Source organism: Sarcophilus harrisii, chromosome 5 (genome assembly GCF_902635505.1).
Source record: "Sarcophilus harrisii chromosome 5, mSarHar1.11, whole genome shotgun sequence".
Taxonomy (NCBI): Eukaryota; Metazoa; Chordata; class Mammalia; order Dasyuromorphia; family Dasyuridae; genus Sarcophilus; species Sarcophilus harrisii.
The window spans coordinates 25,457,064-25,467,992 of NC_045430.1; the positions used below are offsets into that span (position 1 = coordinate 25,457,064).

General features: G+C 39.5%; 1 protein-coding gene across 3 annotated transcripts in view; it reads left to right on the top strand.

The window, feature by feature from the left end:
• Positions 1-10,136, top strand: part of UHRF1BP1L (UHRF1 binding protein 1 like) — a 77,514-nt gene extending 67,378 nt beyond the window's left edge. For 2 of the 3 annotated variants that reach the window (XM_031938875.1, XM_031938876.1), the window contains 4 exons: positions 1,790-2,046; positions 2,463-2,571; positions 8,383-8,534; positions 8,710-10,136. In XM_031938875.1, the coding sequence (XP_031794735.1) occupies positions 1,790-2,046; positions 2,463-2,571; positions 8,383-8,534; positions 8,710-8,838 (647 nt within the window). In that variant the 3' untranslated portion in view covers positions 8,839-10,136. Of the gene's footprint in view, positions 1-173; positions 1,236-1,789; positions 2,047-2,462; positions 2,572-8,382; positions 8,535-8,709 lie in introns of those variants that run through there. The other variant, XM_031938877.1, reaches the window with a different exon arrangement.
• Positions 10,137-10,929: the final 793 nt, after the last annotated feature.

Genomic DNA, 10,929 nt, shown 5'->3' on the forward strand with positions numbered 1-10,929 from the left:
CCCTTTCTAGAGCTAATATAAGCTGAGATCTCATTTAGTGCTTTCTTTGGCTCATTTGGAGAAAGTGCTTATTAGGTTGGAAATCTAGTGATTGAAAATGACAGTGTTCATTATTTTCCATTATCTTTTAAAAATGCACTGAGTTGCAATCTTTTTCTTTACTATATATACAGAATGCTATATCTGGTACATTACATGTTGAACTAAATTCAGCCCTGCATGATATCAAATAAATATGTTGTCACCACTCATCCTGGGAATTTCAGGTAAATGTACTATTTGTCTGTAAGACAGCATCCCAAAGATGGCCAGCATTGAGGCTGCCAGCTTTCCTTTTGCCTAGGCAGTACAGATGAGAGGGCTTTCGCTCAAAACCCCATAGAGTTAGGGAAGCCAAGTTTAAGCTGTCAGGATTAATTGAAAGAGGGGAAATCACTGAGAGCCAAGTTAAGTGATACTTTAAAAATGGGCTGTAGTAGTAAACTGAAAAAAGGGGGAATGCAGGGATTTGGGAATCTTTTCTCTCCTACTGGAGCCCCCGTTGCAGTCATATCCAGATGTGTACATCTTTCCTATGCAAGACCATCAAAATTTTTCTTTTGCTATAAATTATTTAAAGAAAAAATTATTCCTGGATGTCTTATGTATAAATTCTGTGGTGAATGCTTACTGAGTTACAACAGTGAACAAGTCTGCATTCTCAGGTGATTCTTGGAGAGTAAAAATATAATTTTCAGTAAAGTAGTTTGCCAGTCTTCAAAAAACTAGATGGGCCTCGTTGACAGGTAGAGGTTTTGAAGAACCAGTGTGCCTCAGTCCGTCAGAACAGTTTTATTATAAAGTCTGGTGAAATGTGGGTCACAAGGGTCCTCATTGAAAGAATTTAGTTAGTAGCATGAGCAGAAGCACTTTATAACCCAGTGACAGTGATGGTATAGGCATGTGAGAGATAATCAGTATAAATATTTGGGGATGAATTGTAGCCAGGCTTCATTATACCTAACTTAAAGGAGAAAAAAAAAAAACTTTGAATGATGGAAATGTTTTTTCTCTGTCAGAAAATGAGGATTATTTTGGTTGCTAAAAATATTTCTGCCTTTGAACTTCAAAGTCTATGCTTCCTTAGGTACTTGCAAGCTGAATTAAATTATGATGAAACATTATGTTTGATATGAATTGATCTTATGTTTTTAGAAATAACATTTTCCTATATCCTTGATTCAGGAAACTACATGTAGTTATTCTCTAGCTTTTTCACATTCTCTAGTGTTTTCTTTTATATTCTATTTTATTCTTTTCCTTTCCCTCAAAATCTTAAGATCTTAAAAAGAACGCCTCCCCCTCAAAAAAATTCTAAAATTTCTTTTTTTCAATATTATTTATTTACTATCTTAGAAATTTAAGTAGTGTCAATATGAACTCATTCTCAACTGCTTCCTAAATTGCCCTTTATTTTTCCTCTTCTCTGCTCATCCCTGAGTTTGACTATCAGATTTTAGGATATAAATGGAAACACCTTAATTTCTCCTATTCTTCTAGAGTAATACATACTTCTATTGAGAATGGTATCAAAGAATAGCCCTTAGTTTATTGTGGGGAATAGGGAGGGTGAAGGTGCGGAAGGAAGGAAGGGAGGGAGAGAGGGAAATGTGAAATAAAATTTCTTGTACCTGTAACTAATTAGAGTAAGCATAGCAATTATTCTTTCATGAAAGAGAATTGGACTTTTTTTTTTTTTTTTGGTAAGCTGAAAGGATATAAGACCTTCACCTGTGTTTCCTCTGATTAGGTTCAGATCGGAAAGTTATGACTGTGCCTGCCAAGTCCTCCCCTGAGATCACACTGAGGTTTGAAAGTGGCCCTAGTGCTGGCGTACATTCCTTGCTGGCTGCAAAAAATGGATTTCTGCAGTGCCACATAGAAAATTTTAGCACTGAGTTTTTAATCTCTTCTCTTATGAATATTCAACATTTTCTGGAAGATGAGACTGTTGGAACAGTTATGCCAATGAAGATACAAGTTTCCAATACAAAGATAAATTTGCAAGTATGTGCAGCTCCAAGTCAGGAGTTCCTGGGTTCAAATCTCCTTACCTCTGCCCTGTGCAGGCCATATGACCCAAGGCAAGCCCCTCAACTTTGAAATGCTTTGTGCTGCCTGGTAGCCTGAGGTACTGAGCTCCTTGGCTGTGGCACAGGGCAGCACTGATCACTCCATCACAGGAATCCCTGGTCTAGATCCTTCTCCAAAGTTATAGCAATCCTTGGAGAAATGTCCATTTTTCTGATTTTGATTTCAATTTTTTTTGTTTATTTTTTTCTAATGAAGTACTTGGGTGAATAGAATTTTTAACTTCCTAAACAAAATTTCCTCATTTGTTGGAAATGTTTATTAAAAGAGCCTTATTTTACCCTTCACTAAGCTGGTAGCAGCAGGACAACTTTTCCTTTTCCTATGTGTAGGATGACAGCCCTCACAGTGAGTCGGTGGCCCCTAGCCAAGCTCCCGTGGTGCTCCATATTGATCACCTGGTGGTTGAGAGACAGGATGATGGCTCTTTTCATATCAGAGGTAGGTGGGAAAACACAGGTGAGTAGAGAGTTGTGGGCAGGGGATATCATTTTGTTTTCATTCATATGTATCAAGCGCTGTTCTGTGCATCTGTGTGCACATGCAAGCATGTGTGCTTTTGTGTGTTAAAAGGTGGTTATGGGGAACATTCTAACAATGTACCTCTGCTTTTCAATCCCATGTCTCAATTGAAACTTCTTTTCGAGATTACCAATGATCTTTTAATTGCTAAATCAATTGGACATTTTCTTCAACCATCTTTTCTTTGTTGACCTCTCTCCAGCATTTGACACTGCTGACCTCTGAGCTTCTCTGATACTCTGTCCTTCCTGAGTTTCTATGATGTGCCTCTTTTCTAGTTCTTTTTCTCTTATCTCACTTTTTCTTCTTAAGTATGTTTGCTGAATTGCCATTCATGTTCTTTCTTTTTTTTTGCTCAAGATCTCTGACCTGCCCCCTCTTTTGCTTTTAACCTCTCTTTTGGTTCCATCAACTCATTTCAGGTCAATGATTTTCTCTCTACAGATTCCATCCTTCATCTCTCTTCTGAACTCTAGTTCTGAATGTCCTTTATGCATCTCAGATACATGTCCAACATCAATTCATTATCTTTACCCTACACCCATCTTTCTTCACATTTTCCCAGTTCTTTCCAAGAGCACTGACTTTTCTGTTCTCATCTAGATTCACAACCTCAAAGTCATCTCAGACTCTATGCCTACATGTCATTTGCCAAATCCTGTCACTTCCCATATATTTCCCTTTCTCCACTAATTCATCTTCAGCCTTTGTTCAGTCCCTGATCATCTTTTTTCATGGACTGTTTATGATAAAAACCTCCAGACTCTCTCCTCAAACTCATCCATCTACACGGGTGCCAGATCAATTTTCCTAATGCTTCAGTCTGACCATATCATTCCATGACTCTGTAAGCCCTGTTGGATCCCATTTACTTCTAGACTGGCTTCACCCTCTTTTTCCTGGTTAACTTTCCAACCACACTGACCTTCCTGCATTTCCCTGTATGTGACATTCCTTCACCCATATCAGTGCTTTCTCACAGGCTCTCCGTACTCCAGGCCTAGCATGCTTTCCCCCGTCACCTCTGCCTATCAGAAAGTCCAGTTCATTTGAGATTGAGAACCATCTCCTACTTGAGGCCTGTACTTAACCTCCCACCCCAGATTGCTAGCAGTCTTGCTGCCCTGAAACTGCTTTCCCATTATTTTCCTGTGTGAAGGTCATTGATCTCAGGAGAAGCTCTTTGAGAACAAGATGTCGTTGCTTTTGTCTCTGTGTGGCTGGAGCCTGACAGTGCCTGGGGAAGTAGGACCTTAATACATGTTTACTAAAGTGGCATCCCATCTCCTTATTAATCTCTCAGTCTTCCTTCCTTCCTCCCTTCCTTCTCTTTCCTCCTTTCTTCCCTTCCTCCCTCTCTCTCTCTTCTATCCTCCCTCCTTCCTTCCTTTTTTCTTTTCCTTTCCTTCCATCTCTGTGTCTGTGTTAAACATAACAAATGTTGATAAGTCTCTAGAGATCTCTATCTATATGAATTTCTAGTCCAGTCTGTCGATCTAGTTTATCTACCTATGATATCTGTAACCTACAGATGTACTACATATAGCAAGCGTAGGAAGCATTCATTCTAAACATTCCAGTATTACTTTCCCATGATTCTTCATTCCTATTACCTATTCATTTCTTTTAGGCTGATCTGTTTGCTCATCTCCCTACATCTTGTGTTTTTCTGTCAACATTCTCTTCAAGTCCAAGTACCATTCTTAATGAAGCCTTTGTAGGCCATTTTTGTCCATAGTGAGCTTTTCCTTCTACAAAACTTCTTTATATATTTTTGTTTTGCTAATTGATGTTGTATTTGTGTCTGTGTAGTCTCTCCTTGGTACTTGGCAAGATGCTTAATTATAGACAGGAACCTGCCTATTATACAGTGCTACTGTTTGTTGTGATAACTTGTAGAAAGTATTCAATAAATAATTAGTATCTGGTTGATTGAAATGATAGGATTTTAGGAAAAACAAAATATCTTATAAAACAACTAAAGAACCAAATAAACAAAAAGACTTAGCAAATTCCCAAAAGGTGGAGATGTTTTTGTACATTGTCATAAGGTAGCTGGGTATACAGAGTTAAAAGACTTGAAAGTGGCCAGGAGAGATTATTTAGAAAAGTGTAATGATGGGATTTTTTCTTCAGTAGTTTTCCCTTATATTTCTTATCTGCTTTCCACAGTGCAGTAGGTGAAAGACTGCTTAACTAGTTGGTAAGTGCATCTGAATGTAGCTCAAGGCAAAAATAAATCTCTCCTGCACTGTGTAGATTTGCATGAAGACCCATAGGGAATATGGCATTTCCATATGGAAATGCAGACTTCATTTATCTTTAATGTTGGTTGACTCTTTGTACTCCTAGGTAGATAACAACTCTTCCCACACTAAGGGAGGATGATTCTCCATTTCTGTCGTATCCACATCATTTCTCCCATAATCTATCTCATTTTCTTACATCTTTTAAAGTGGAGTTGGGTTTCTGCTGTTTTGCAGTTTTGACCTATTCTTCATGACCCCATTTGGGGTTTTCTTGGCTGAGATACTTAATACTTTGCCATTTCCTTCACCATCTCTTTTTACAGATGAGAAAGCTGGAGCAAACAGGGTTAAGTGACTTGCCCAGGGTCACACAGCTAATAAGTGTCTGTGGTTGATTTGAACTAAGGTTTTTTTGGACTCCAGTCCTTATACTCCATCCACTGTGCCATTTAGCTACCCTTTAAAGTGGAAGTAGGATGTTATTAAGGATTTCACATTTTAAAGGCTAAATACTATTTCCCCACATCTTTATATGTGGCAAACTATTTTAGTTGTATAGTTTTTTAGCCACATCATGTATTTTTAGGTCCTTAGGCAGTAGAATTCTAAAGGAAAGAACAGTGCCATCTTCTAGATAAGGAAAAGGTAAGAGTCCCCAAGATTTGGCTTTTCATTTTACCTCTCCCATTACTCTGTATCTTGGGCAAAGTTTTTAGCTTCTGTCTTTATAATAATGAAGCTGGCAACTCTTGCCTTTTTCAGCTTTACCTGGATGCTGGAAGAATAAATCTGTTAATAGACATGAACATATATTGTGTTCTTTAGAAGGAATTATGTTTAAACACGAATCATCATATTATAAGATTCTTTACTGTCAGTACTGGGAAGAGGATCATATTTAGTGTGTACAGACATCAAGATGTGCACACTTGGGTTTACACAGGTTATCGCAGTATTTCTCTGCAGTGGATTCTTGAAAATAAAGTCATCAAGTGAATGTGGGTAAAGCAGCCCATATTTTTTATAAGAACAAATTGTTCCTTGACGGCATCTGACTCAGTGGTTCATTGATTTAAACCAGCATGGCAGTTCTGAAGACTGCTACTGTTGAGCACTTATTAACAGTGCTCAGAGCAAAATTATTTTCATTAGTTGCTGAGTCTCTGGACTTTCTGAAATTCATTACTGAAAACCCAAAATACACCACAAACATCAATAAATCAAACGCAGAATACATTTTCAGCTTTATATATTGATGAATTTGTCAGGGTAGGAGCTCCTTTCAGGGGTACAAGTTATAATCTGTTTGGTGGCCTTTTTGTCTAGTGCCTCATTATGTTATGGGGGATGCAAGGCAAAGGGTAAGCATGTTTTATGCCCTTACTATGTGCCATATGATATGCTGAGCACTGGGCTTACAAACATAAGCCTTCTCCAGGGGTTTCCAATTTAATGAGAGAAGACCACCCACAAAAGGGAACTAGAAGGTGTGAATGTGTGTGGGGTTGGGGATGGCAGTGATAAAGGTGATGGCAGCATGATACTGGAGTCCTGAAGTCAGAAGCACAGCTGGTTGGGAAATTAAGACTGGTCATCCTGTTCCCTTCCCAAAATGGTGGTCTCCGGAGAAAACTTCTCAGTGGGAGGAGGGCTAGCCTAGCCAAGGCGCATTCCATGTGAGAAGGCCACAGGGACTCTGACACCTTTTAAACTGATGGCAGCTGAGCAGGCAAAGGTGACCCTGGCCCCCAAAGGTTCTGGCAGGTTCTGCTTATCTTGAAAGGTTTGGCTTCATTTCAGCTGATCAGGGCTAGCCTGAGCATAATCTCCTGACCACCCGGTGAAGGATTCTGTGGTCACAGTGACACAAGGAACAGTGAAAAAATACAATCTGACCCCCAAGCACTTTCTGCAATGATGGTAGCAGCTGCTAAGCAAAGAAAAAGGAGGTAGTGGGTGCTGAGAATTACCTCGTTTTTTGATCATTTATAATTATTAATTATAATTATATAATTCTTAGTACTTGAAAGTGAGAGCCTTGATAGGCAGCCAGTGAACTGTGGTTCTGCTAGATCCTATAGGAAGGACTGATAGGAGGACATGCACATGTGGCTTTTCTGCTCTGTGTTCCAGTGGATTAGCTGTCACTGATTGTCATCTCTGTGCAGAAGATCTAGAGCTGTGTGTCCAGACCCGTTCTTTCTCTGAGCTTCTCCTGTGCCACTGTCTGCCTCTTGGACATTTAGAGCTTGGTGTCTCCTCACATTCAATGGTTATTGTCTTTCTTCCCAAACCTGTCCTCCTAAACTTGCTTCGGATTCCCAGGTTTCTTACGTTGGTGTTTCCTTGGCCTGTTCCCTCTCACTTGTCCGTTGCAGCTGTTGGTTATTTCAGCTTCTCCACTATCCCTCACCTCTGTCCTCTTCTCCATCCATTCCATCAATAAGCCCTTATCTCTTTTTGTTTATACTTAGTGCCACAGTAACTTCTAGTTGGTCTCCCTGCCTCAAGTGTCCACTCTGCTCTCTAGTCCATCTTCTATAAAGATGTCAAAATGTATCTCCTAAAATAAGGTCACACATCTGACCCGTGACATCTCTCAGGCAATAAATCCTGGTAATCCCCTTTACATCTCTGGAATGCAGTGACTTTATAGAAACCTCTGGTTTTGAAAGCCTTTCACAGCTTGGTTCTAACCTGCCTTTTGAACCTTCTTACTCAGTTCCACCCTTTCTGTAGTCTGTGGCCTGACCAGACCAGCCCCCTTGTTTTTCCGAGAGGAAGCTCCCTCTCCTTTTTCTTTGCCTTTGTCTTATCTCCTCCCGATGCCTGGAATGCCCTCCCTCATTCCCGCCTATTCCAGTTCCAAGTTTCCTTCTGGACTTTGAGCTCAGGTCCTGCCTTCTGTGTGAGACCTTCTTGATCTCCCCAGCTATTCCTGTGGTCACCTCCTGTCTGCTCTCTGTTTAGCTTCCATATTGTTTATGAGTACATGTTATCTTCTCTGATCTAATGTAAACTTCTTGAAATCAGGGGCAGCTTTCTATTTGTTTTTGTGTGCCCAATGCCCAGTGCTTGGTATATCATAGATGTGATAAATGCTTGCAAAAAATGAAATAAAAAAACCTATCTCTTCTCTCACATCCCTTTTCCCTTCCCTGCCATACACACTGAACAGATTTGCTGGTGGTGGTGGTGGTGGTGGTGGTGGTGGTGTGTGTGTGAGTGTGCGCATGTATGTGTGTATGTGTGTGTGTGTTTTAAAGCACCTCATTCCTACCTGACAAATATGATGAAAGAAACAGTGAAATGAAATCAGGCATATGTGAAAGGGCATCCTATGTGTCCTAGCCCTGTCAGCCTAAAAGGTGCCCTCTCAGTTGAGCAGCTGGGAAGCAGTCTGATAGACAGGCTGAGTCTTAGACTTTTCCAGCAGCTGGGAATTCACTCAGCATTTACAGGATTTTTTTTTCTTAATTAGATTCTGGAATACTGACTGCCAGAAATATGGTGAAAGACCCAGTACATCACAACATTGGAGACCATGAAATGAAAAAACGGCAGGCTGTTTCTCAGGCAACTCAGACATGGCCCGAAGTGCCTGAGCGTGCTCTAGACCCTAGCAGCAAAAAGGTAATGGGACACCTAAGCAAATGGGGTTCTGTTTTAGAATTTACCTTCAGTAAGTAACTGGGTGCTAACATTGGTATGGATTCCTGATTGCTCAGCATGTTGAAATTTGGGGAGTGCTTCATGATGTCATGATGATAAGGATGTGTGCTCATATTTCCCAAATTCCTTATTTCAGCTCATGGAAGAAAATGAATGTCTCAAGCAGGAACTGGCTAAAGCTAAAATGGCTCTCGCTGAGGCTCTCATGGAAAAAGACACCCTGCTCCATCATCTCAAAAAGAAGGTCGCCGAGCCCCAGGAATGAGCGAGTAGTGAGCAAGCCAGCAAGGGAGGGATCAAGGGAAGGAGGGAGGGATGAAGGGAAGAAGCAAATAAGGGAGCCAGTGAGTCAGGGAGAAGGGGAATGAGGAGGGGAGAGAGCCAGCTAGCAGGGGAGAAAGAGAGGGAGCCTATGAGGGAGAACCCTTGGTTGATTGCCCTGAAATCACAGGGAATACAGCTGCAAGGTGGGGCCTTCCTGATTTGTGGAGGGCTCTGGCTTTTTCAGGAAAAGTGCAGAGAAGGTGTAATGGGATGATTGTTTCCAAACCATTTTTTTTTTACAAAGGATTAGGTATGAACATTGAAATTGGTTTTTTTGTTTGCTATTGCTTAGCTCCCTTTTACACTGATGTGATCCAGGGAATTCAGTACATATTGTAAAATACTTGCATACTTAATGATAAAAAAAAATCATCTCCTAGTTTTAATATTGTAGGAAATATTTTTAAAAAAGAACAACTTGAATATGTATTCTGTTAACATGGATTGCTGAATTTATTTCCCTGTACTATTTGTTAACAGTGATGTTATTTACAAAAATTCAAATATTTTAGTGTTGATGTATAATAAGGAGAAGGAGCTTTCTTTTTCACTGTTCATAAAATAATGTATTTAAATCTAGAACTGGTTAATGTAAAAAAAGAAAAAGAAAAGACCAATCAGATCGATACATTGTAAAATATTACTGTTTATAAACCTTGGAAAATCATTTCCCCTGCTGACCTTGTGAAGTCACATGAAAATGTGAAGGAAACCATTTGTGATGGGTGAGCTGTGTAACTGAGCGATCACTTTCAACACAAAGATGGTACAAATGTATAAATAAAAAAGCACAAAGTTGTACAAACTAATGAAATCTTAGCGGATGCTGCCAAATGATTTCAAAATCAACTTGTACATTCCTATAAAACTTGATTGGTCAAAGTAAATGACTGAATGTATCTTGTTAAATTCGGCAGTCAGTGCTTGACAGGACATGTTTTAATGAATCCTCCATGTGTGCTTCCTTCCCTCCTGAACCCAAACGTGTTGGAAGAGTTTTGTTTTCACACACAGAAGATAATTTTGCACAATTGTTTCTTTGATGCCCAATTAGTTGGGTGTTTATACGTTCTGAATTTATAAAGTTGATTTTGATTAAAACTTTATGTGGAACATATCCCTTTGACTGTGATGAGCATGACTGGCTGGATGTTGTGATCGTCCACGGGAAAGGGTCCCAGAGGCAGGCCTTGCTACCTGGGGCTACCTGAACATCAACTAAAACATTCAAAATGTGAATATGATAGAGTTGGGTGCTTTTAAGTGAATGGTATGCCGGTTGAAACTCATTTTCTGGGGGAACAAAAAGGTAAAAGAACAGTGAGGTTTTGCTAAGTAGCATAGACTAGGACCCCAGAACTGGGAAGGGAATTCAGAAATCCCTATATATTAATGTCTGTGTTTATAGAGGAGGAACTTCAGATTGTCTAAAATCACACAAGGGTAAATAGCCAAATTCATGTTCAAACATGAGCTCCCTAATGCCAAGTCCAGTATCCTTAACTCCAGATTGCACTTCCTGTCTGAGATGCCAAAGGTCAGATATCGTGATGTGTGCTTTCATCAGATATAGTTCACATGTCCTGCAAGTTGCAGGTGCTCTGACCGTTTGGTCAAATGGTTAATAATTTAGTGATTACTCTTGGAATTTGTAGTCTGTCAGAGCATTTTTGAGCTTTAGACCTAGACTCAATAAAAGTACAGTCTTTATTGTGAGAAAAGTTGAGCCAAGGTTGGGAGAGGTCACTGTTAGAATTTAATCTTCTCATGTAATTTGATTTTCACAGTTTGAAATGAATTTTAAATTCATCTGGAGTAAAGCTTTAGTTTAGTATTACACAAACTTTATATTGGCACATTTCTTCCTGATATGAATTACATAAAAGACAAGGAAACCCAGCCTCAAAAAAACAAAAAACAATAATCATTTTAGACTTTCTGTATTTACACCAGTGCTATACTTTTGTGTCTAGCACAAATATCATCATTGAGGACTGTTATTCAAGAAAACAGACAAACAAAACAGCTGATT